We start from the raw sequence: 25,234 nt of genomic DNA on the forward strand, positions 1-25,234 counted from the left end.
GGTGTGGTGTGGTGTGGCCCGCACGCACACCACACAGACAACGGACGCGGGGGCGCCGGCTGGGCTGTGGAAGGAAGGCAACGTCGCACGCACTTTCCCAGTCAGGAGGCGGCACAGCAATGAAAGTACTCCACAGCAATTGGATGCGATGACGACGACATTGCGGTGTGTTAGAGAGTGGAGACCGAAGAAATCCTAATAGATGCGATGGGCCAATCAGGGGTGGTAGAGACGGTGACCCTGGGGGTTTGGGGAATGGACGGACGTGCAAGGGGAACACGTTCTGGGCGTGCTGGTGCCTGGGGACGATGATGGTTTGAGCCTCCGCGGAGGAGGCGAGTGCTGTGCCGCTGAACGGGTGGTGGGGATGGATGGCGCGTAGAAGGCTGGTGGTGTGGTGGGTGTTGACTTGTGTGGGCTGATGATCAAGCAGGTACAGGATATTTAATGAGCTGGTATGGTATGGTATGCTTTACTTCATCAGCCAAGACAGTCGCAAGGTATTTTACTTATTTCATTCAGCATGAGGCTACCAAGGAATACAGGTGCGTATAGAACGGCTCAGTTGGGAGGATTCCAGGAGAGATGGCCAGGGGAAATACCCAGTAGTCTCAAGCATAGAAGACAGCCAGAAGAGAGCAAGAAGAGAATCTGAATAGATTTATGGACTATGTGACTTATAGATCCAGTGAGGGAAGAGATTGGCTACACAAAAGAAAACTTACAGGTCCAGCGAGAGAAGAAATCAGCTACACGGAAGAGGCTAAGCAGAGGATATGAGTAGGGCTGCACAAAAGAGAAGAGTATGTGAGTAGACTTGCCATGGGCTATGTGACTTACAAATCAAACGAGAGAAGAAATTACCTACACAGAAAAGGCTAAGAAGATATGAATAGGCTTGCTGTGAGCTATGTGACTTACAAATCCAAGTATCAGGAGAATTTAACCACAGAAGAGGCCAAGGAGAATATACGATTAGGCTTCCTGTGGGCAATGTCCAGCGAGAGAAGAAATTGGTTGCGTTGCACAAATAAAACAAGAAAGCGAAGTTAGTAGGCATGCTATGGGCTATTCACTGTAGCTCATAGGTCCAACGAGAAGAAATTGGCACACAAAATGCGCCGCGGCGAGACGCTTTGGGATACAACCGGTCAGAACAGTTGACGTACAGTACAATACTATGGGCAGATACTCAAGTTCGTATTGTCTGCGGATACACCACAATCCCTAATTTAAGCTACCATCATTGGGATACTATGGGCAATTGTTTAGGTAATTATTGCCTGCAAACACACCACGATGCCCAATTTGAAAGCTGCCACAGTTCAAAGGATTTCCAGCCAAGCATCTCAGATGCAAGTTTATGTCTTCTTCGAGACTGGCTAACTTCAAATGTAAGTCCATGTCTTCTTCGAGATCGGCTAATTGTATGGCTGTATGGCAGACTTGACAATACCAAGTGCCCAGCATTCCTTCTCACCCATACACAATTCCCATCTAACAGCCATCCCAACCCATCCACAATCTCCATCCAACAACCGCCCTCACCTATACACAATCTGAACATCCCCCGCCGACAACCTGCTCAGCCCCCGCATAATCTCAGCCTCCCCCAAATTAACCTCCGTAATAATCTGATCAAAATGATGCCTCCCGTCCGTATACTTCTCCAGCGCCTCTCCATCATCCACCCCCACCCGTTGCCCCTTCTTCCCCTTTCCCTTCCCCTTCCCCTTCTCCACCCCCTTCCCCTCCGCCAACTCAGCCACATAAATCGCCGACACAGGAAACTTATGCACGCGCCTCAGCAAGCTCTTGATAACCCCAAACTGCACGAGACGCCGCACATCAAGCCCATCCACCGCCACCTGCCCATCATCAATGTGCAGACGCAGCCACTCCCTGATCGTGCGACCCTGCCCAAACGTCCCCAGTAGTCGGCAGAGTTGGTATCCCACCGCCTTGGGCCGCTGCGCAAGCACATACGCCGCGCACTCATCCTGCATATTGTCGACGTTATTCACGAAATCGCGAATCAGCGGCGTCACGGCGTAGATGTTGCTGAAGAAGAACATATCCACCAGCATGATCGTCTTATAGTACAGCAGATGCCTCAGCGTCAATTTCGTCAGCTCAAGCGACACATCCGCCGCCGCTGCGATGCGTCGCACGTCTCGCACCCCGTCGATGAGCGGGATCACCTTCCGCATCGTCAAGTCCCATCTATCATCCACGATCTCGTCGAACCGGATCTTCGCGATAGGAACATGCCACGACTTCACCGGCGGCGGATCGCACTGCACCGGGAACAGCTTCATGTTAATCGTGTTCGACTTGTCGACCGGAATCATGCACTCATTGTAGTTATTCAGATCCTCCCTTATAATCTCCAACAACCCCCCAATACTCCTCTGCACATGATCCGCCACGCCCTCCTGGCTCAGAAACTGCGTCTGCACCTCCATCTCCGTGAACGTCGTCGCCAGCCGCCGGATCACCGGCTCGTAGCGCGCCGTGTCATGGTCGGTCGAGATGACGATGCCGAAGTTGAAGATGAATTCGTTGCGTGCGTACTTCTCGTTGTGGACGCACACGGGGAAGCCGAGGATGCGGTACTGACCGCTTGGGTCGCGACCGGTGATGTAGCGGTTGCAGAAGGATTGGCGGGGGATCACAAAGTCGGTGATGGCGTCGAAGTGGAGGAGGGAGGCGGTCTCGTAGCCGGGTTCGGGGACGATGATGCCGGGGGGTTTTTGGTGGACGATTTTGATTCCTGCGCACGTGTTAGTGGTGGTTTCTGGTTTGATTGAGGGTGTCGGTGAGGTAGGTAATGGTAATCTTATCCCTTCCCCTCATATCCCGAATCAAAAACAAGGTGTAACTATACGAAACATTCTTCTCTGTATGAAATATGCATATGATTGGAACCCGTGATGAAAGTGTGACGGCTTACCTTCCTGCGGAAGGAATCTAGCATAGAATATTCCAAGAATCATCCTCAGGGAATATCGTTATCTACAAACGTATCAAATATAACAACTCCACTCATCCTGCATCCAACAAGCTATACAGCATTTAATAGTTGCTCGATTTCTGGATGTCTGTCTTCGAATGAGCTGGGTGGTGCAACCGCCCTGTCGTCGCTCGGAACCTAATGTTGGGGTCGGATTAATTATAATCCGCGCCCTTTTAAGTCGAGCAGCAAATTTGATAAATTGGCAAGACTAATATTCGTACTGTACATCGACGTCTACGTATCGCGAATGGCTCTGCGATTTCTCAAACGATTACTGCTCCTTTAGTGGTGGTAGTCTGCTTGTTTATGTCTGACTTTTATACCATTTATGCCTCTGGCCCTTCCTCATCGTGATCACCTGATTTATTGCCCTTTTTCTGCAAATATATAATAAATAAGACGAGGAAAAATATATTTGTGAGAAGCATAGGTGTCAAAAATGCTTATCAGAGAGACAGAACATGCTCGCCAAAATGGCGAGCCCATAAATGGTAGTATTATCTCCTTAGTCCGACAAAATTATACAAGATACGCACACTAACGCCACCAGTCTTTGACCTACCCCAGCTGTACACCAAGCCATCCAGCCTAGTCCTCCTCTCGGCCCTCGTTTCCCTCAAGCCAAAGCCAATATCATGGGAAGAAAGCGATGTCGATCATGACCAGCCAAGAGAGGACAATAACGCCATTGCATCGTATCTCACCAAGATCGTATCGAGTCCCCTCACGTGGCTGACCGAAGGCGAGCAAGTCGAGGTCTGGGAGCAAGCCAGCATCAGACTGAGCGAGCGATCCGGCCGCAATGGTAAGAATGCTCCCCATTTCAAGTGGCACAAGCTTTACAACAAAACCCGCAACATCAGCATCACGTGAAAACTCAGGGGAACCCCTCCCCCCTTTCCCAATCACATGCTGACCCCCACCAGGAATGCCCGCCCAAACCCGCACCTTCAACATCCCCACCACCCCTCCCACCTCGCTGGCTATCCATGAGCCAACAATGACAAACGACAACATCGGGTTCAAAACCTGGGGCACAGCCCTCATCCTCGCCCAGAAAGTGCTCCCGCACATCCCCACGTACCTCCCTCATCTCTTCCCCTCCAGCCTCGCTGCGCCCTCTGTCCTTGAGCTAGGTGCCGGGACGGGGTTGCTGGGGCTTGCGGCCGCGGCGCTGTGGGGGACGGAGGTGGTGATGACGGATTTACCGGCTATTGTACCGAATCTTGAGAGGAATGTTGTGGCTAATGAGGGAGCTATTGGTGAGCACGGGGGTAGTGCTAAGACCGACATACTGGACTGGTCGTGTATGGGTCCAGGTCAGAGGTATGATCTGGTAATTGCAGCGGATCCGTTGTATGATCCTGAACACCCGATGTGGCTTGCGGCGGCCATTGATGGGCGCTTGGGACAAGACGAGGGGGCGAGGGCGGTCATAGGGTTTCCTTTAAGGGATGAGACGACGAGGGGGTACGGGGAGGTGTTGAGGACGGAGTTGGGGGGGAGGGGGTTTGAGATTGTAAAGGAGGGAGAGGAGATGGGATTTGATGACTGGGAGGTTAATGGGGAGAGGGTTAGGGTGCATTGTTGGTGGGGGATTTGGAAGAGGAAAGGAGCGGAAGCATAGACCATAGATCGTAGATTATAGACTTAGACGGCACAAGCATGGTTGGTTGCATATGAGAAATCTGCGCTTTATTTGCTAGTCTTCTTTCTATTATACATTTTTGTCATGGTGACTGAAAAAATTTAAACCATCGTAAAAGATCCCAGAAATCACCGAACTATCACAAACGCTACCGTAGCACAACCAAGACCCCCACTATACTACAACAACCCGTTCAGGTCTCCAATCATCGATTTGGAGGCGCATCTGGTGGCAAGGGGATATTAGGCCTTGGAGTTGGAAGTGCGTCCTCCGGTTTGAAACCAGAGAGACCATGGTTTGGAGGCGCATCCGGTGGCAGTGGGATACTGGGCCTTGGAGTTGGAATCGCATCTTCCGGGTTGAAACTTGAAAGGCCCTGGTTCGGAGGCGCGTCTGGAGGCAGAGGGATATTCGGCCTTGGATTTGGAAGCACATCCTCCTGGTTGAAGCCAGAAAGACGTTCATATGGCGGGGTCGGCACAAATGGTCTTGGAGGGGGAATGGCATCCTCCATTCCCAAACCAGAAAGACACTTCCTTGGAGGCCTACCAGGCACATTCGGTCTTGGAGGCGGAATAGCATCTACTATTTCCACACTAGAAAGGCACTTCCTCGGTGGCCTATCCGGCACATTCGGCCTTGGTGGTGGAATAGCATCCTCCTCCGGTGCCGAACCAGGAGGGAAGATATTGGCAACTAACTCTTTCACATACTCCATGTCAACATCCTTCTTCACCACGACGTCGTACTCTGGCTTTATCCAACCCTTGTTCTGTGTGACCTCGACCTCTGGTTCAGGAGCGGTCATGAACTGAGTTTCTCCGATCTGTCGCGCGTAGGGGTGGCTGTCTGTGCCGAAGGTTGGGGGGATGGGGTAGGGTTTGCCGGGGGAGCTGAGGTCGAGGTTCGAAGGGGTGCAGGCGTTTGCTCGGGTCCACTGGGCGGCGGTGGCTTTGCAAGCGGAACAGTGGGTTTGGGGGGTTAGTTGGGACATCTTGGGCGGGGGTTTGTGTTGTAGTTTGTTGTGAGATGGTGGGTGTAAACGAAAGATGTAAAGCTCACAGAGGAGAAAAAGAGGCAGTTTATATGCTAGGTTTTGAGGGTGAATGAGCGAGGTGGTTGTGAGACAGGCCATCCACTGGTTCCATTTGCAGTATCACTGTAGCTGAATCTCAGACAGCTATTGGATTCAGGGGTGTCTGCACGATAAATATTCACATTTCGCAACAAGTAAATGAGAGAAAGGTTTATCCAAAATAGATTCATCACCTATTCTGGTCATATTTGAATACATATAAAGGTAAAAGGAACGCAGAATAACACCTAGCCCGTTTGGTTTTGAACCTTGAAAATCATCGCAGTAACTGGGTATAAAACACTTTCCTGGCTTCCCGTAATCCACTCACTTGTTCAAACTCCGTGCCCGACCCGACCTCAACAGAAAGAAAGAGAGAAACCCACACCAGTATCAATGTTTCTCAACAGTAGCACTCTCACCGTCCGAATCCGGAACCTCAAAGTAACACTCGAAATTCTGATGATGGGCACAACAAGTCCCTTCCGGCGCCCAATCATCTTCAAACACTCCAGAGTCGCTACTCTGAATTCCACCAGAGACATCGTTATCCTCAGACGAGTTTTGGGTAAGAAATGGGCCAGCCATCCTTGTTTCCAGACTCCTGCTCAAGGCATCCATGGCTTCCAAAGAAGATTTGTTATCACAAGGCCACTTCTGCGGTGGACCATGTTCCTCGAGACTATCGTTTGACAAGCCATTTTCGAAAGGGTCAATTGCACCACTTCCAATCATAGTCTCATCGTAATTGAAGTTATACCCCTGAATATTCTGATACTGAAGATCCGGGAACAATTCGAAAAGCTCCCCATATTCGGCCATCTCGTCAAGAATGTCCAATTCCATGGGCTGATCTTCCGAAAGCGGGTCTTGGTTCGCGATGGGGGTGCTCGCCACCTCTTCTTTAAGTGTGGTATGAAGAATGGACTTTGGATTTTGGAAGGAATTTTGGCCGCCCTGGTTAGCAATTGAACCTTCTCCATCCTTTTTATGACCGGCGTGTTGATCTGGGACATCCAACACGGAACGTATCGACTCACTTGAGTTTTCATGCCCAGGGTTGGTATCAATAGCTTCATTTGCTAACGTGAGGGCTCGAACAAAAGCATCCTGATCAAAACCGTTCATCCCACTAGAATGACCCAAGTCAATTCCCAACTTCGCTTGTTCCGTCAGCACTGATCCCCTCACAAAAGGGTCTGGTATGGTTGACTGTCCTCTGTGCACAACTCCATCATGCGCCGCTACCTCCGGTGTTGGTGGCAGAGTAACCGGAAACTGTGGATTTTCAATTGTCAGCGGGGATACGTCTTGACCGCTTTGCATACCTGAATAGGCAAAGGGATGTAGAAAATCCTGAGGAGCGATTCGTGGGGTCAGAGGAGGTTGAGAGAGGGTCATGATGCTGGAATCTGGAGGTGATGCTTGGTTTGTGTCCATTCCCAGTAGGGCTGGGTCAATATTCTCATAGCCCGCGACTGGAATAACAGACTGCGGGGGTTCTTGGGTAAGAATCTGAGGGTGCCCATAGAAGGCTTGTGTCATGTTATGGCCTGGCATAGCCTGATATGAGAACTGCCCTGCTTGTGACGAGCTGCCGTAGCTTCCCTGGACAGGGGGGCCGGGAGTTTGTTGGTAGCCCCCGAAACTAAATTGAGGTTGTTCCGATACCCTCCGTTGCCCCCCAAAGGTAAAATCATGGACCCAATTTTGCTGATTGAACTGACCAGGTATGTTCTGTTGAACGGTTGAACTTGGGTACTCTCCACCATATCCCTGTAAATTCTGTGGCTCAAAGCGCTGTTGTGCCATCGGGTTCTGCAGTTGACTATCTTGGGGCATGTGTGGATACTGAAATCTCATATCATGCTGCTGTGATGGCTGTAAGAGTCCTGGTTGAGACCGGCGCTGGAGAGCATGCAGTTGTGTCTGGGATGGTGCCGCAGATGATATCCCCTGTGGGTATCCAGAATTCAACAACGACGATTCAAAATCCCCTTGCACTCCATGATATGCTACTTGAATTCCCGCCCGGTTGATATACTCATATTCGGGATCGTGACGAGGCAAGCGTGAATTTGTGTCGGATGAGGACTGATGGGCGTTGTGCTGAGACCCATGAGCTTTGGAGTCCGTTGGAGGCAGCTCGAAAATGAGTGACCCTGCCTTGACATTTCCTGGGGCAGCTTGGCTTGTGCTTGCGCCGGCTGTTGAAGGCCCGGAATGGCCGTAGTTTGAGTTGTCAAAGGCAGTGGGGCTATGTGACAGTCAGACACCACACTCAAACATATGGGGGGAGGGCTAACCGTTGATTAACTTCCATCCAAAACCTAGCCATGATGTAATAAATATCATCCACCGTAATTCCATTCTCATTTGCAGTCTTGAAAATCTCTCCAGGTGATACCCCGTCCTTAATAAGACAGAGGACCGGTTCAACGAGGGGATTTTCTCGAGTATAGCCAGAGAATCTAGCATTCCCACATTAGTAAATGACCTGGTCGAAGAATAATAATCGCATCACTTGCCTGTTTTGAAGCTTCCTGTACTTCGTTATGACAAAATCGATGCACCGGGCCGTTGGCTTGATATGCGGGACCCAGATATGAGTTGGGAAATGGTGCATCACATCAGCCACGACCTGGCCGTTGTAGACGCCAGCATCATAGCGACCAAGGACGAATCCTATCTTCCCAGGGGTTTCCTCCCAGTACTTCTCCTGAGAGTACCTATCAAATAGACTGTCAGTATCCATCAACTCAGGGATCAGAATAAGCATCGCCAAGAAACAGAAACCAGAACCTACTCTTCCTGCTTCATAAACCCCGTCCTGCAGTACTTGATACTGCTTGCCCCTCTAACATGCCTCGCATTCCTGAATATCCCACAGAATTTCTCATATATCTCATCGTCTTTCAGCCCTTGTTTGACCATCGTAATCACCCAAAGGATCTCCTCCATCGACCACTTCTGAGTGCCAACCATCTTTGAATAACAGTACCGGAACTGCCCTGGTGGTTTGGCTCGCTTGGGTGATTCTTTCAATATCTTTCTCGGACAGAATAGAAGCAGACTGTGACGGTTTGAATGAAAAATGCGTTGAAGCAAGCGCTTTCGCGAAAATAATAATGAATGTGGTGAAGGATATCACGACCCAGCGTGAATCTGCAATGATAATGAATGAATAAATATGTGACAGTCGAAATCCAAATGCGCCCGTGATAGTGGTCGTGATATGAATGATTTGCAATATCAGCTTGAATGATGGGACCAGCCCGGATGGATGAATACTCGGTGGAAGAATAGAAGCCGAATATAAGTTGAGGCAGAGTGTTGAAAGAAAGAAAAGAAGGAGAAGAAGCAAAGCCGAAATTTAGATCAATATAACGAGGCCGAGGGGTGAGTGAATCACCTGTGCCGGCGCGGCTTTGGCGACTCTGCCGCTTCACGGCGGATTGTAAGGGCTGTGGGAGTAACAACGGTGTTCAAGAAAGGGCCGTATTGAAAATAACGATGCGTGACCGAGAAACACGGAAATGAAGTTGATCGTACCATATTGACAAAGTAGCAGAGAATACAAAGTGACGACGAGCATATCATAGCGACACAGGAAGGGGAACGTGAAATGTATGAAGCTATTCACGAAACGCATCTTCACCCGCTCTGGCTCAAAAACATAAAATAGGGGTAATACAATTTTTTGCAGACAATAGCATCACACTACTGGCATCTGCAGGATCCAACGAGAAGGCAGATCATTAGCTCCAAATCCGCGTGACTCGAAGGTCTTGAGGAATATTCGATTTCGTTATTTTTATATATATACGATCATAATCTTATACCACAGGCGTTGATCATAAGGCAAAAACAAAAATAACCAACACCGCGCTTCCCACACAAATAATTCAAAAAAAAGAAGATGAATCGCGTCAACACACAAACACGCACGCCCGCTCGCCGAGAAAATGTAACCCCCACCCCCTTCTCCCAAGTCCTACAACCCCCATCTGCCTCCACCCCCAAAAGCAAAACTCCCATTTAAACCCCGCCCCTCCTTAAACATCCCCATTACTCCACCGCCCCAAAGAACCGACTCGCCTCCTCAATCTTCGCATCCCCATTCGCAAAGTCCCACCCGATAATAATCGGCGTCTGGCTACAACAGATAATCCTCCTCGCATCAAACTGCAGCTTAAACACCCTCGCCATGTTCGCCCCCGGGGTTGCAGGAGCCGCAGCCGCGGCCTGCTGAGCATGGGCTTGGGCTTGCGTCTGCGCCTGCGCGTGGAGGAGTGCTTGGGCCTGGGCTCGTGCGGTGGCTTGGGCCTGTGCGACTGCCTGGATGGTGGCTTGCGTATCTAGTGGCGGTGCCGACGATGCTTGAGGCTGCGGGATTGGTGGTGGTGGTGGTGGTGCGGATTGTGTGTGCTGAATTGGGGATTCACTGTTTGTTTGCGGGATGCTAGTTGATTGTTGCTCAGCCATAATTTGCGACTGCGCTACCGACGATTGCGGCCGCGCCGAATCTTCAGGCGCGTCTTGTGCAGGTGCCATCCCACGAGTTGCAAGGCCGTGGTTATCCGATGAAGGTAAACCCGTATTCCGGTGCATCGCATGATCGACGACCGCACGTAACTGCTGTCGTCGGGCTTCGAGTGGCTCAGCCATGATGGCCGATCCTAGGCGGCTGTACCATATGATTTGCGGGTGTTCATGGATGACCAGGCGGAGCACATTGGCGCCGAGGGGAACGACGAGGTCGATCAGCGAGTGGAAATACGCGGCGCTCTGTGCTGGAAGGCTTGGTGGTGGGGGACGGTTTCCCTCAAAATTGGTCAGGGCGGATCGGGCGGCGTCGACTTGGCGGAAGGTGTGCTTTGCTTTCCAAACACCTTCCTTGTCTCGGCGCCAAATGATGATGCTCTCGTCGTAAGATCCAGAAACTATGCGGCCGTATCTACCGCCCCCTCCGCCGGGAGGTAGCTTGGCTCCGTATGCCATGATATCTTCGGGCCTGCTCGATCCCGCGTTTCGATTTCGTGTCTTGGGTAGGTTACGGGGAATGACACCGCTATCGACAGCCTTGAAATAGTCATTGTCTACATTCTTGGCTGCAGCTTGGTCGTCTTCTTCACTCCCCGGCAAGTCTCCAAACCCGGCTTGCACAGTTCGAACAAGATGGGTGTGCCCCCTTAGGCTTGCAACCTCAAGGCCCGTCTGTTTGTCAAACACCTTGACTTCATGATCGCTGCTGCCGCTCACGATGCGACGGCCGTCGTATTGCACACAAGCAATGCCCTTTTGATGTCCAACTAGCGTACGAATGCAAGTCTGAAGCGGCCAATCCCAGACCTTGACGTTGCGGTCACCAGATGCCGAGACTATCTCGTTCTTATATATTTGAATGGCGTTGACGGCAGCACCATGGCCTTCAAGACACCCAATCTGGGTAAAAGGAGGCAGTATAGGAAGGGTTTCACGCGGCGAAGGATTATAGCCGTAATTATTTAATACTATAACCGCAGGTTGAATACCCTCATTCGCGCCAGGGTATCCCAGCTCGCCAGGGTGCATCGGTCTGCGGTTAAATATTTTGATGGTCTTGTCCTTGGAGCATGTGGCGAGTATTCGACGGTCAAACCGGACGTTTAGAACTGGCTCTGGGTGTGCCTTCTCCAAAACTTGAAGCATTCTGCCCGTAGAGAATTGCCATACCCTCACTGTCGAATCGCTACTCCCTGAAACGATAATATCTTCAGATGGATCAGGATCGAATTGCAAGCAGAGGACCGAGCCTTGATGACCTTGGAGAGGAGGCATAACAAGTCTTTTCGTGTCTAAATTCCAAATCCGAAGGGTTCTGTCCCTGCTTCCGCTCACGAGATATTTGCCGCTGTGTTGGATGGTATAAATACACTCTTTGTGTGCCTCGTGAGGGTAGTCAGGGTGTGGCAGTTGAAAGTTGACATATTTTTCAGCTTCCCAATTGGCCTCTAGTCTTCTCCGTTGAGCGTAAAGATAGTGCCAGTTGAGTTTTCGTTTGTTCTCCCGTCGGTCTAACACCACCAGAGACGACATGCTTGGAAGATCCGAGGGTGCAGCCTTCGTCGACCGGTTTGACGGCCGCCGCATTATAGGTTGTGGTGCCAAACTTTCCCGTGGAGGTGCCCTGCGTGCAGTAGCTGGATGTTCTGAGGCATAAGCCCCTTCTGGGGCCAAGTTTCGTGATACCTGTGGCGCTGGGCTCCCAAATATCGACTTGTGCTCAGGAGGAGATCTTGGACTAACGTCGGCCATTTCTAAATCATCGTCCTGGTCCTTAACATAAAACTCTGGCCTGTTGTTATTCTCCGTAAGCTTTAATTGTTTCCGTGGCGGCACTCGGTCATGGGACGGAGACTGTTTGCGCACCACCCCTCCCTGTGATCGGAATCCCGATCGGGACTCGAGCGATTCGTTTATCAGCTCTTTCTCAAAGCTCTTAAGCTCGATTTGGTTGGTACGCCAGCCCTCCCTGTAGTATAGTTGTTGCCATAGAGTCCAGTCCATGGACAGTGGCAAGGAACCACGCGACGTTAGAGCCATCTGCAGCACTGACAACGGATCGAGGAATCCCAGAATTTTCAAGCACACTTCGGGGGGGAGTCTGTCCAAAAAATTGACGTGTAACAAAGGGCCCATGGCATTAACTATATCGTATACGGCGGATGTTGGGAGGTCGCCCATAATGGTCATGGCAAGGCCTAGAGGGACACGGGTCAGTGAGGCAGTGAATAACAGACGTGTGGGATCTCGTACTGATGCGGTCATCGACGTCCAACGAGGAATACCACGAGGCTACGGTTGGATCCATGCGCCCCGAGCTTCTCGCCGCCACCTGCGTGCCCAGAGGAGCCTCGCTATAGCCCTCATCTTGAGGGGCATTGAATAGAGTCATTGTTGGGGTTATAGGGGCCCGAGTTGGGCGTTGGTTGGTTGACTGCGGTCTCAAGGGTGGTGGTCGTCTTATCGTCGACCAACAGCGTGAGGTGAACCTGGGTGTTGACTATCGTTGTTGTTCAATGCCATCTGGTGGCCAAGGAGCACGGTCCGTGTTGGAGTAGCAACGATGGCGATGGTCTGGCGATGGTCTGGCGATGCTCAGCCTTTCATGGACGCGGGCGACAGTATATATGTACAGAGTCTGGTGAACTCGAGGGTGTATGCCTCGTTTGTTGTCTCTCTTCGGTGGTGGTGAGGATGGAATATTATGGGGATGGTGGTACTGGATGACTGCCGTGGAGTACTTTTGGCTGGTGCAGCTGGTGTAGCTGGGTAGAGTAAGCCGGGGTTGATGTTATGCGGCTGGAACGAAGCCTATTTACTGTGGGTGGTGGTATGGTGATAAGTACTGTATACTTTGTAGTGTGGGAGCATGTTGGTGGTAGTTGAAGTCTATAGTACCTCCTTCTATCATTTTAGAGACGGGGGTTTGCCACAGCATAACAAATTGGGGACCAAGGACAACCAAGGGCCGATGTTTGGGGAAGTGCATCTCTGTGGTGGATGGACAACCGTAAATCCCGTGACATTAATGGATAATATGCAGATTGCAGATAACAGATAACAGATAGGAGAGAAGTGTAGTATGGACACGGATCACACAGTGACGACAAAGGGGCGAGGGAGGTAGTTGGGTAGAGGGGCTGCCTGCACGTCTGAGTCGTACAACCCACCGTACCGCCGTAACACACCCATCACATATCACATATCACCCATCACCCATCACCCATCACCCACATCACCTAATAACTGTTTCCCATCACTCTTATCACCCCCGTGACCCCGTGACCCCGTGATTAAAGGCTTTCTTTCTAAACACTATCTATACCTAAATGGCAAGGGGATTGAGGGGGAGGGTAGGTAGGGTGACTGCTCTGCATCTCTGTGTTGTACAAGCCACCTTAGACATGAAATCCCTCCCTATACATGACCTATACATGACCTCTACATGAATCGCACATACTATAGTGGTTCTAGTGTTCTAGTGCTACTGTAGACTTCAAAATCCCGTGATATAGAAGCTATACCTCTTTAGTCGCACCCTGTTCAAGCATTTTGTAGCCAGGTAGCCAGGTAAGCCAGGGCGCCTACAGCCTCTCTACACACCCTACAGTCTACAGGCTATATCAGGCAAGCGGCAAGCGCCCGTTCTTAGTGGGTCTCACAGTTGCCGCAGTACGAATCATACATCCCATACAAACCCCCCTCCTTAAAGACTCTTTGACGCTGACGACCCTCTCTCTGCTACCTTGACTCTCTCTGACGCCTTTGCATGACCTCTACTGCCTCTATTGCCTCTACCGTATACCATTTTGCGATGTTCTAGCTGCGTATTCTTGATCCTCTTCAACCCATATCTCCTCTTTGATGTCGTCTGGCACAATGGCCATGGCGCACGGACCGGGCCTAACGCGCATTCACACCGCGCCAACTCTATCGACATCGACCAGAACTTCGAGAGACCCTTTCCCGAATAAAATGATTGGACATGGGCCTCGATCCTCCAAAATGTCCTCCTCTACACTCACGTCGGCATCCTCAGCATCCTTAAACACTCTATCGACTACTACGACCCTATCGCAGAACGGGAGCAATGTGGTGGCGACCAACAATATCATTAATCAGCGGGCAGATGCCTCCCGATCCCTATACCAGATATGCGTCAGTCTGCGACAGCGCCTCCTCCTGGTCCCTGGCTTCGAACAGCACTTGCAAGAGTTGGACGACGACGAGATCTACGACGACGACCCCGTCACCTCGTTGTGGCGATGCCTGCGCAAGGGATACCCCCTAATGACGATATATAACGCACTTCAACCACCCGAACCCCTACAAGTCGATGATAAGGTCTCGGAGGCGAAAAAACCGAAGAGCGCAGCGTCAAAGTTCGTGCTGGCATGCCTAAAAGACTTGAAGCTACCCCCTGAGGAGGTTTTTGTGCTCAACGATTTGTTCGGCGACGATACAACTGGTTTTGTTAAGGTCACCCAGGTCCTGAATGTGGTGCTGGATGTGGCAGAGCAGCGGGGTCTGCTCCTAACTCCGGAGGCCGAGGCCGAGACTCCAAATGCTGCCGTGGGGGGGAAGATGAGCTATAGGGACCATGTTGTGCGAGAACTTGTCGATACCGAGCGCAAATATGTGCAGGACCTGGAGAATTTGCACGAGCTGAAGAAACAAATCGAGCAGAAAGGCGTTATACCCGGAGATGTTGTGCATGCTATATTCTTAAACATCAATGCGATTCTCGACTTCCAGCGAAGGTTTTTGATCCGGATCGAAACCACGAATTCGCAACCGGACGCAAGGCAGGAGTGGGGCGCGCCTTTTGTAGTTCATGAAGAATCCTTTGGAATTTATCAACCATTTATAGCCAACCAGCGAAGAGCAGCCGATATTGCCAAACGAGAGTTCGACAAGATCTCGTTGGCAGACCACCCGGTTGTTGTTGATTTCAACACACTGGATGGCTTCCTGCTAAAACCTATGCAAAGATTGGTCAAATATCCGCTATTATTGAAGGTGAGGCTCCGAAACCAACTACCATTTGGCTTCTGTGCATTAGCTAATACCCGTTAGGATTTGCGCGATAAAACGAATGCGGATGACCAGACGAAAGCAGAACTTACCGCAGGGATGGAAGCTTCCAATCGTGTTCTGCACCAAGCCAATGCTGCAGTCGATAGGGAGCTGAGGAACGAGGCTTTGGTAGACCTTTGCACACGCGTTGATGATTGGAAGAACCACGATATTAATCAGTTTGGCGACCTACTCCTTCACGGTGTCTTCACTGTAATCACTGGTAAAAGTGATTTGGAGAAAGAGGTAAATACTTTCATCTCGTTCACAAACGTATCTTCTAGCCTGTCAAGTGAACAGTGGCCTATTACCCCTATCCATGCTCTGGTTGGTGTAAATTAATGGCTCTGCCAATAACTGTCCCAGTGGACATACACATCAGCCTCTAAGCCTGTAATTTGGTTTGAACCGCAAAAACTGTAGCTAACATGAGGGGCTCGTCTGCCCTTTGACCAAGCAGTATACCATATATCTTTTCGAGCGCATATTGCTTTGCTGTAAAGAGGTGAACCCTAATAAGGCCACCAAAGACAAGCTTATGGGAGGAGGCCAAAAGGACAAAAAGGCTGCGAAAGATAAGAAGGATAAATCCGGAAAAACTATTAAGCTTCAGCTGAAAGGCCGCATATTTATGACCAACGTCACAGACGTTGTGTCGATGGTTAAGCCTGGTTTGTTTCCCGCTTCCACCCCCAAATATTTATGCTGACGTGATTTAGGGTCCTACACGGTGCAGATTTGGTGGAAAGGAGATCCTGGAATCGAGAACTTTATGATTCGATTCTCCCACGAAGAGGTCATGAAAAAGTGGTCCGCAGCGGTTGATAAACAGCGTAAAGATTGCCTCGACCGAGAAAAAGGACCTGAAGTTGGAACACCGGAATTTGCATGGATGCAAGCACAGAATGCGCCCATCCAAAATCCTTATGCTCAACCTGAGGACGACGACGACGATGATGACGATTATCCGCAATTAGCCAACAGCGGGGTGTTTGCCGAACAAGCTATACCCCCTGAACAAAGTTCCTTTGGGATGAACAGAAATACTTCAAGCACTAGCTTGCGCTCGAGGTCGACGACAGGCGAGAGCATTCAATCCATCGCTGGAGTGGTTAGACAAGCCCCTCCCCGGTTTCCTATGGGACCCCAGCCGCCATTGAGCTTACAGACGCAGATGCCTCTACAAACCCCGCCTGCCGGGGCGAGAGGTGGTGATTCCTACTTCTCGCCTGTCGCCGAATCTCCCGCGTCCTCGAGAACGAGCCAGAACTCCATGTTCCCCTTCCCACGACAAGGGTCCATAACAGGAAACTGGGAGGACCACAACCGCTACACCGCCCCAGCCATCGGCCGTACCCCGTCGCGCGAGTCGCAACAGTCTATTAACTACCGGAACAACCCCCAGCGTCCCTCCCTCCCTGTCATGTCATCCCAGCAAGCACAGATGGTTAACGCCCAGAACCGCAGTCGATCATACAGTACTCCTGACATCAATGCGCAGGTAAACGCAGCTCGTCGCCGCAACGACAGCCAGCCAGTACCAGCTGTGCCTGGTATCCCGCCGCATCTCCACCCGGCTTATGACAACAGCATTCCGCGCTCTAGCAACGTTTCTCCGATCAATGGCATCCCCGTTCGCTCCGCCACGCAGAGCCCGGGCACCCAACGTGAAAGGTCCCAGCCGCCGCAAGCAGGCTACCCGGCAGTACCACCGGCTTATCTGCGTAGCAACACGACGCCCGTTCTTGCGACAGTTCAAGGCGGCGAGGACCGCACCCAGACCATGTCGCCGCCGCTAAACAACTCGCTACCTGGAATGGACATGCCGCTCCCGACTCAACTCAAGGTGAAGGTCAACTGTGACGGCAACTACGTCACGCTGGTAGTGGCGTTCAACATTACGTACCAAAGCCTCATTGACCGCATCGACGCCAAGGTCGGCCGCTTCAGCAATAACGCGATCGCGAGGGGCACGATGAGATTGAGATACCAAGACGAGGATGGAGATTACGTGACCATCGAATCAGATGATGACATCCATATCGCATTCCAGGAGTGGCGAGAGCAGCAGATTGAAGGTCTCAAGAATGGCATGCTGGGAGAGATTGAGCTCTTCTGTGCCAGCATCGAGTAAGCACTTGAACAACCACAACAACAGGCGGAGTGAAGCGCCGGGAGCGCTGGGGTGCTAGGAATGTTTTTCCTGGTCAGCTAGAAAGGGCCATCACTGGCAATATGGGCTTTTAGCTTCACAACAAGCAAGAGTCGGACGACGAAGTAGTAGTATTGGAGAGAGAGAGAGAGAGAGCAGCGCGATCCCAGCTAGACGACTGGGCAGGTATCGATGATATCCCATAACGAAACCGAGAGAGCGAAGGGGGACGGAGGAGGACGAACCAACCATATTTTTGACGCATATTTAAGGATTGCATTTATGAAACGGATGAGGATCGACATTATGAACGCGACGTTTGAGATGATATGGGAAACTTGAGGGATCAGTCAGGGAGGAGAGGGGGGAAACACGCTCTATTTCACCCCTCCCTTGATTGATATCGGAGTCATTTTTGGGATTTATTTTTGGAATTCGTTTTTTATGGGGGCTTATGGCCCCCTATATATTTTTGTGTGTGTGTGTGTGGGAGAGCTGGGCATCTAGAGATGCGCCAGGGTCTTTACGATTTTTTGGGGGCGGGGCGGTGGGGGTGGAGGGCGTAGATGGGGCTATTTTTCTACTTTTTATATGGGAGATTCGCTGAGCTTTTTTGAGGCATTTCACCTTGGGGACCTTTGAGGGCGGAAGAGGAGGAGGAGCGAGATAGCGTGCATTTGTTTGAACTTTGCCGATAGACGGGGAAGGAGCATATGATACACCCGATCACTCGTTTTAAGGGAATAGAAAACATTGCATATCACACAAATTGAGCGTCCTTGAACTTTCTTCCATATCTTCCATATTATAGTGTCTTACATTTCCAATTTCCCAGTCTCACCACACACTGGCTGAGAAAATACACTCGCCACCCACCCTACCGATGCGCCAACTCAAACAACGCATCCATCTCCTTCCCCAGCGGCGTCCACGTCCCCCTCTTAATCTGCGCATAAATCGAATCCCCCCTCAAATAGATAAGCACGCCCCCCTTCCCAATCGCCGCCGCCGTAACACGATACACCGGCCCATTCGCCTCCAACGTGCTCTTCTCCGGGATAAACTGCAGATCCCTCGCCATACACCAATCCTCCAACTGGTGTCTGAACGTCACCTCCTCCAGCTCGGGCTTCTCCATCTTCGGCGCCGCTGGTTCGGGTGCTGGTTGCGCGGCGGGACTGACGCGACTTGGGCGTGTTGGGGCGGGTAAGTCTGTCTTAGCGCGCGCGCCGAGGTCCAGGGCGGTGTTGATGAGGGAGTTTCCTTTTTGCCATTCTTGCTGGACTGCGGGGACGGAGGAGAGGGAGGCGGGGATGATGGAGCGCCAGAAGTCGAACCAGTCCCTTATCTCGAGGTAGTTCACGTCGTCTAGTGTGAGCCATTGGTGGAGGACGTCGTGCCACATTGGGAAGAGCTCGTCGACGAGGAGCTGGCCGGTGATGCGGTTGCCGAGGATGGGTTGCCAGGCGAGGACGTTGGTGAGGGTTTTTAGGTAAGGTTCTTGGTCTTGGGGGGTTACCTGGAAGTTGTTGCGGAGGTAGGAGGCGAGGTTCGGGAGGACGTGGTTGAGGAGGAGGGGGGTCCAGGAGTCGACTTTGCTGGAGGTGGAGGGGCGGAGGAGGTCCTTCCATTGGGTGAGGCCGGGGATGACGCCGCGGCGGAAATCCCAGCTGTCGATGAGCACTCTGAATTTTCGCTTGACATCGGCGACTAATCCAGATGAGGAGCGAGGATCCAAATGATGAGCGGGTAGGTGTTGTAGCCAGGGGAAGAGCCACATGTGCGGCAGGCTGTTCGTTCTGGACCGCTTTTTGGGGTTCCAATCGGCGATGGCCTCGTCGAGTTTGCGGAAAATAAGATGTTCAAAGATTTGAGATTTGATGAAAGCCGGAAGTAGCGGAGTCCACAGGTCTAGAAGTGTGAGAAGCGGCGTGGGATTTTGCACGTCCCAGGTGTTGGTTATGGCAGACCGGACTTTGGGAAACCAGACGGTGTAAATAAGGGATTCGTAGGGAGTTGTTTTATGAACGCGATTGCTGTGAGGTTTTGTAGTATGAGCAGAGCTTCCGTTGGGTTCGGGGATCATTCCAAGGAGTTTGCTGATTCCGGAGATGGCAGAGACGAATCCGTCGGATGCGACACCACTGAGTTTTGGGTCTTCCAGCGGCTGCCAGCCTTCAATGGCCTGGCGGAGGAAGGGGTGGACAGCAGCAACGGCGATACTTGCCAGTTCGTCGTTGCCAGCTACATCAAGTTTTTCCACTTCCGTCAATGCACCGATGACTGGGTCCCACTGCCCGTCTCGCACTGCTACTGATAACCCCTCGACAATCTCCGCGGCTTTCCTCAATTGATCCGAAGAGCCATTTTGTTCGTCCACCGCTTGTTGCTGTTGGAGTATTTCCATTTCAACCCAAGCCTTTCGTTCCTCCAAGTTTTTCCACTCCTCAACGAAAGAAGATAGGTCATTCTGTGCCCTCCGTGCTAGCTTTCTAGCCTCCACCACCTCAGTAGACTCGACGACACCAGAAGTAGGCGTTGCAAGTCCAGAACTGGCTGTCAGGAATTTCTGACCAGAACCAGTCATGTCCAGGATAGGAGTGAAGGCATCTGGGATCTTCAACCCTGGAGCAGCTTTTTGAAGTTCCGGCAGACTTTGGAATTTCGGTTTCGGTCGTCGCTTTGGCGTGCTCACTCCACTATCCGTCCCGCTCGTCTTCGCCTTTCGGCGACGTCTCTTCCTCTCCTCTTCCTCTGAATCCTCCAACACCTCGCCCCTCTTAGCAGCTTGTCGCTTCTCTTCCTCCTTCTCCTGTTTAGATTTCTCCTTCACAGCTCCCAATCCAGCACCTTGAGGCCGTAATTGAACCTCGATGACCCCGCTGCGCCCTTGTCCCTCCTTTCCTAGACCTTCGCCTTCTTTGTATCCCATCTTTGCCATCATCCTGGCAGCGAACGACCCCGCGTTTATAGGTGCTGACTTTTGCGCACCAGGTCGCCCGCCTTTGGCAGCTGTGGGTGTCGAGAATGCGCTGGGCATAGCAACTCGTTTGACTGGCTTCTCGTCGCTGAAGTCCTTGAGGACAGGTATCGCCGCAGAGGATGGCATAAAACCACGACCTAAAGGTGATGCTGTAGAATCGCCATTCCCCAACCCCATGCTTCGCGCCGCAGGGCTTTGCCATCCCAGTCCGCCACCAAGGCCCGGTTTCCGCTGTCCAAGTCCGGGTGCGCTTTGGGCCCCGAGGCCAGCTCGTGGTACTTCATCAGTGTCGTCGGCAGCGTCGTCCATATCCACATCTTCGGCGTCTTCCAGGTATTGCCCCCCAACTCTCGCTGTCGTATGGTCCCCTTCCTCGTTGTCCTCCTCGTCCTTAAGTAAGTTGTCGCCCGACGACACAAATGCCATCCCCTTCCCCCTCAGCGTCTTGGTCTTCCACCTCCTCCCAGGCCCCTCATCTTCACTCTCGCTGCCAAATACACCCAGCGCCGCGCTCTCCTTCGCATCACGCCCTGTCCGCCTCCGCTTTCGTGGGTTGTAGTCGGCGAACTCGTCGGCATTTGGGTCGGCGGATGGGTGTAGGAAATCATCCTCTGACTCGGATTCCGAGGACGATCCTCCACCGAAGGTATTCATGCTGTGCGATTCGGATCCCAGGTTGACGTGCTGCGCATGAGCGACACGTTGTGTTGGGAGACCCTTGAAATTGGCTGCGAAAGTAATTATGGGAGGCAAGGCAGAAGTTCGGCCTTGTCCAAAACTATGGGTTCGCGCGTCAGGTCACGTGCAGCTTGTTTTAGCTGGCCAAGGAGGTGGGGTCTTTGGGCAGCTGCTTTCACATTTGGTAGGGGTTTCAAGGGATATTAAGATGGTGATGGCGTCTGATATGATATAATATGGTGTATTTTGTCTTTTTTGGCCTGTTCTGGCTCTTATGACTTTTATTTACTTAATTCCCGTTTTGTTTATCGTTGGGCTGAGAGCTTCTATCCTTATCATGTGGCTCCCGAAATATTGGCGATCACCGTAGCGACTGAGCCCAACATTCACGTCAACAACACAATCGAAATCAACCCAATACTCACCGCCGCCAACTTCAACGACGAGGTTACATATACAGCTTGCGGAAGTGGCACAGCATACCCAGGTCGCCTCTATCCCGCCATACCACACGCGCTTAATCCGATACCGGCTTGGCCCAGGAACCCCTCAGTGCGCCCACGACGAACAACCATAAATACTCTAGGAGCCCAAACGTACGCAGCCAATTATTCCCAGCAGAGCACTCTATGGCGATAGCTCCGTATGCGCTGTAACCGCGTATTGAATTACCCAGAGAGCTTTTGCCATACCCTGTGTTGCTCGTGTGAATGCGCCGACTAACACGCGTGCTAGACCCCTATTGGGACTCGATTTCAACCTCCAACTTAGCACACCATGGCGGAAGCCGAAGAGGATTTCAGTGCCCTCCCCCTACCCGATAGATTTCAGCACAAGGTATGACGAACCACAGATTCTGGAGCCAAGGCGAGCCCTGAGCTAACCCCTCCACAGAACTGGAAAGTACGAAAGGGTGGATATGAAGACGCGGTCAAGCAATTCGAAGTCACACCAGATGAACATGATCCCGCGTTCAAGCCGTTCATCCAAGACTCGGGGAGTTTATGGAAGGGAGCCGCGGCGGACTCGAACGTTGCGGCACAGCAGGATGGTGTTGCTGCGCTTTGCGCATTTCTCAAATTTGGTGGGCGCGAATGCAGTACAAGGTAAGATGGGCTCTAATAGTTTGTCTGAGATTTATAATAACAATAGTAGAACACGAGGAAATGTCGTCTCATCTCTAGCTGAAAAGGGTCTCTCATCGACAAGGGCAGCAACGAAAGCGTCGTCGCTCGAAGGGATATTGCTATATGTCGAACTTGATACAGCAGGCCCTGTGATCGAGGAGCTTCTCCCATCACTAGGCAACAAACAGCCCAAAGTTGTCGCTGCGACATTAGCTGCGCTGACGGCGATCTTCCACAACTTTGGATGCAAGACGGCCGACCCGAAACCTGTCTTGAAAATCCTCCCGAAGGCTTTTGGCCATGCAGACAAGAACGTCAGAGCAGAGGCCACCAACCTAACCCTCGAATTCTACCGCTGGCTGAGAGATGCTATGAAACCCATGTTCTGGGGAGAGCTGAAGCCTACGCAACAGACTGATTTGGAGGCACAGTTCGAGAAGCTCAAGGCGGAACCGGCACCGAAACAAGAACGCTTCCTACGATCCCAGCAAGCAGCAATGGCGCGTGCTCCACCGCCAGGCGCAGACGCAGGACCAGAAGAGGAGGAAGAGGAAGAGGAGGTCGTCGAAGTTGATGTTTTCGATTTGGCGGAACCACAAGACGTCCTATCGAAAGTGTCGCCAGATTTCAGCGACCAGTTAGCATCTTCCAAATGGAAGGAGCGAAAGGAAGCGTGTGAGGCTCTATTCAAGATTTTGGACGTCCCGAGAATCAAAGACGGTGATTACGGGGAGGTTACGAGGGGACTTGCGAAGTGCATGAAGGATGCTAACGTGGCGGTCGTTACAACTGCTGCTAATTGTATCGAGGTTCTCGCCAAGGGCCTCCGGAAACCTTTCGGCAAATACCGCTCTACAATCATGGGACCCGTACTAGAGAGGCTCAAGGAGAAGAAGGTCGCCGTTTCCGACGCCCTAGGCGCCGCTCTCGACCAAGTCTTCATGGCCACAAGTCTCGGCGACTGCCTAGAGGAGATCCTAGAGTGCTTGAAACACAAGAACCCCCAAGTCAAAGAAGGCACAATGAAATTCCTCATCCGCTCCCTGAAAACCACGCGCGAAGCCCCCGCCAAGCCAGAAGTCGCATCCATCGCCGAAGCCGGCAAGAAGCTCCTCTCCGAGTCGAGCGAGGGTCTCCGCTCCGGCGGCGCCGAGGTTCTAGGCACGCTCATGAAGATCATGGGCGAGCGCGCCATGGGGCCTCACCTCGAGGGCCTCGATGAGATCCGCAAAACCAAGATTAAGGAATTCTTCGACGCCGCAGAGGTCAAGGCGAAGGACAAGCCCAAGCCAGTCCCCCAAGCCGCCCCCCCCAAAGCCGCAGCCGCCCCAGCTGCTGCTAGAAAGGTCGTAGCTAAGAAGCCAGCCGCGGCGAAGAAGGCGCCAGCCCCGCCGAGCATCTACGCGCAGCAACCACAGGCCGCATTAGAGCCACAGCCCACAGCGCGCGGGGTCTCTAAACTCGGCCCGAAGCCTGGGCTTAAAGCGCCGATCAAGCGGACACTCGCTGGCCCAGGCGGCGCACCAGCACCGAACTTGGCGTCACCCCGCCGACCGCTCAGTCAGGCGCCTGCACCGATGGAAGAGGAAGTCATACCCGCCCCGCGCATCGGCCTCGGTGGCCGCGGACTCGCCGGTCGCCCACTCGGCAAGCCCGCCCCAGCACCCCGCATGGACTCCCCCTCCCCACCTCCCTCCTCAGGCTTCTCCGCTCTCGAGAAAGCGGAACTCGATGAGTTGCGTCTCGATAAAGACAGGTTACTGCGTAACTGCGATGATCTGCGCCAAGAGCGATCGAGGCTCAATTCCGAGGTGCAGGAACTCCGCAACCAGAACGCGCAGTTGATTGAGGATCATACGAGGGATATGCTGAGTATAAAGGCGAAGGAGACGCAGCTTGTCCGCGCGAGGAGCGAGGCCGAGGCCGCGGATGCGATGTGTGCCCAGCTCCGCCGCGAGATGGAGAGGTTGAAGCGCGCGTTGACTGCTGCTGAGCGCGCTGGGTCCGGGCCGGTGAGTCCTGGCGGCATGGGAGAGAGGAGCGTGAGCGGTGGGAGCGACGAGGCGGGTATCTATCGCGATACCGGTATGTATGGCCAAGAAAGCCGCCGGACGCCTGGGTTTGGCGGCAGAGGCGGTTACGGCGAGGAGAAGGAGAATGGGAATGGATATGAGAGTCCGGGGGCGGGGATGAGGAAGCTGAGGAGTCCGGATTTGTTGAGCAGGGGGTTGTCGAGGACGGGGAGCACGAGTAGTGGGAGGAGTCCGGCGAGAGAGGCGTATAGGGGGGGGAGGGAGGCGAGTAATCCCAGCCCGGCGCCGGGGGATGGACAGCCGGTGGAGAGTTGGAAGAGGGCGGCGGAGGTGACGAGTGCGTTGAAGGCGAAGATTGAGCAGATGAAGGTTAGTCATGTTCGTGGGGGTGTAGTGATGAGTGATTGCTGACTGACTTTTGTGTTTAGGCGAGACAGGGGATTTCGAGGCCGTAGGTTTGACTGAGATACCACGAGGGGAAGGGGGGGGAACTATGTTGAAATAGGGGTTTGGGTTGGGTGTATGTACTGACAAGGGGGTCGACAACGGTTGACGCCAGGGCTGTAATGAGATGAAATGTGATGGCAGGACGGGCATTGGAGGCGTTTTGGGATGAACCGTCGGTGTGCGTGGCATGACCTTGTTGAATGAGTACGAGCACGAGACGAGATGAACCAAGAATAATTTTGGTGTGACTATGAATGGCATATATCATATATTTGAATGATTCCCCTACAGTACTCATATAGACAGGACGGTGTGGTCTAACATGGACCATTGTGGCATAGACGTCCCTAACAATGATATATCTAGCGACTAGCAAGTCACAGCACCGGCGGGCTGCTGACCGGTGCTGTGACTTGGTGCCGGCTGCTGGCCGTTACATTTTCCGCTTTTGCGC

The 25,234-nt window shown here is 52.3% G+C and overlaps 8 protein-coding genes across 8 annotated transcripts; 3 read left to right on the forward strand and 5 right to left on the reverse strand.

Annotated features, from left to right (window-relative positions):
* Positions 1-1,183: 1,183 nt before the first annotated feature.
* NPR2 (nitrogen permease regulating protein) lies at positions 1,184-3,111 on the reverse strand. The gene is made up of 2 exons (XM_018272042.2): positions 2,954-3,111; positions 1,184-2,773 (listed from the first exon to the last, which is right to left on the reverse strand). Exons 1-2 carry the CDS (start codon positions 2,994-2,996, stop codon positions 1,545-1,547), a joined length of 1,272 nt encoding a protein of 423 aa, XP_018133007.1. The 5' UTR covers positions 2,997-3,111; the 3' UTR covers positions 1,184-1,544.
* Positions 3,112-3,242: 131 nt separating this feature from the next.
* VE01_02535 (uncharacterized protein) lies at positions 3,243-4,643 on the forward strand (the record flags this gene model as incomplete). The annotated part of the gene is made up of 3 exons (XM_018272043.2): positions 3,243-3,507; positions 3,567-3,821; positions 3,943-4,643. The coding sequence occupies exons 1-3, from the start codon at positions 3,456-3,458 to the stop codon at positions 4,641-4,643; spliced, it is 1,008 nt and encodes a 335-aa protein (XP_018133006.1). The 5' UTR covers positions 3,243-3,455.
* A 226-nt stretch (positions 4,644-4,869) lies between these two features.
* On the reverse strand, positions 4,870-5,658 carry VE01_02536 (uncharacterized protein; the record flags this gene model as incomplete). Its single annotated transcript, XM_018272044.1, has 1 exon — positions 4,870-5,658. The coding sequence occupies one exon, from the start codon at positions 5,656-5,658 to the stop codon at positions 4,870-4,872; it is 789 nt and encodes a 262-aa protein (XP_018133005.1).
* A 326-nt stretch (positions 5,659-5,984) lies between these two features.
* Positions 5,985-9,707, reverse strand: VE01_02537 (uncharacterized protein). Its single transcript, XM_059463447.1, has 4 exons — positions 8,546-9,707; positions 8,268-8,468; positions 8,046-8,210; positions 5,985-7,996 (listed from the first exon to the last, which is right to left on the reverse strand). The coding sequence occupies exons 1-4, from the start codon at positions 8,722-8,724 to the stop codon at positions 6,133-6,135; spliced, it is 2,409 nt and encodes an 802-aa protein (XP_059319929.1). The 5' UTR covers positions 8,725-9,707; the 3' UTR covers positions 5,985-6,132.
* Positions 9,708-9,773: 66 nt separating this feature from the next.
* On the reverse strand, positions 9,774-13,253 carry VE01_02538 (uncharacterized protein). Its single transcript, XM_018272046.2, has 3 exons — positions 13,131-13,253; positions 12,538-13,049; positions 9,774-12,482 (listed from the first exon to the last, which is right to left on the reverse strand). The coding sequence occupies exons 2-3, from the start codon at positions 12,674-12,676 to the stop codon at positions 9,808-9,810; spliced, it is 2,814 nt and encodes a 937-aa protein (XP_018132999.1). The 5' UTR covers positions 12,677-13,049; positions 13,131-13,253; the 3' UTR covers positions 9,774-9,807.
* A 722-nt stretch (positions 13,254-13,975) lies between these two features.
* Positions 13,976-18,051, forward strand: VE01_02539 (uncharacterized protein). Its single transcript, XM_018272047.2, has 4 exons — positions 13,976-15,303; positions 15,361-15,606; positions 15,821-16,031; positions 16,080-18,051. The coding sequence occupies exons 1-4, from the start codon at positions 14,149-14,151 to the stop codon at positions 17,492-17,494; spliced, it is 3,027 nt and encodes a 1,008-aa protein (XP_018132998.2). The 5' UTR covers positions 13,976-14,148; the 3' UTR covers positions 17,495-18,051.
* A 33-nt stretch (positions 18,052-18,084) lies between these two features.
* Positions 18,085-21,384, reverse strand: VE01_02540 (uncharacterized protein). The gene has a single exon (XM_018272048.2). The coding sequence runs from the start codon at positions 21,147-21,149 to the stop codon at positions 18,390-18,392; it is 2,760 nt and encodes a 919-aa protein (XP_018133118.1). The 5' UTR covers positions 21,150-21,384; the 3' UTR covers positions 18,085-18,389.
* Positions 21,353-25,148, forward strand: STU2. Its single transcript, XM_018272049.2, has 5 exons — positions 21,353-21,769; positions 21,909-22,010; positions 22,068-22,279; positions 22,329-24,702; positions 24,762-25,148. The coding sequence occupies exons 2-5, from the start codon at positions 21,951-21,953 to the stop codon at positions 24,786-24,788; spliced, it is 2,673 nt and encodes an 890-aa protein (XP_018133119.1). The 5' UTR covers positions 21,353-21,769; positions 21,909-21,950; the 3' UTR covers positions 24,789-25,148.
* Positions 25,149-25,234: the final 86 nt, after the last annotated feature.

The sequence above is a fragment of the Pseudogymnoascus verrucosus genome (assembly GCF_001662655.1).
Source record: "Pseudogymnoascus verrucosus strain UAMH 10579 unplaced genomic scaffold scaffold_8, whole genome shotgun sequence".
In the NCBI taxonomy this organism is placed as follows: Eukaryota; Fungi; Ascomycota; class Leotiomycetes; order Thelebolales; family Thelebolaceae; genus Pseudogymnoascus; species Pseudogymnoascus verrucosus.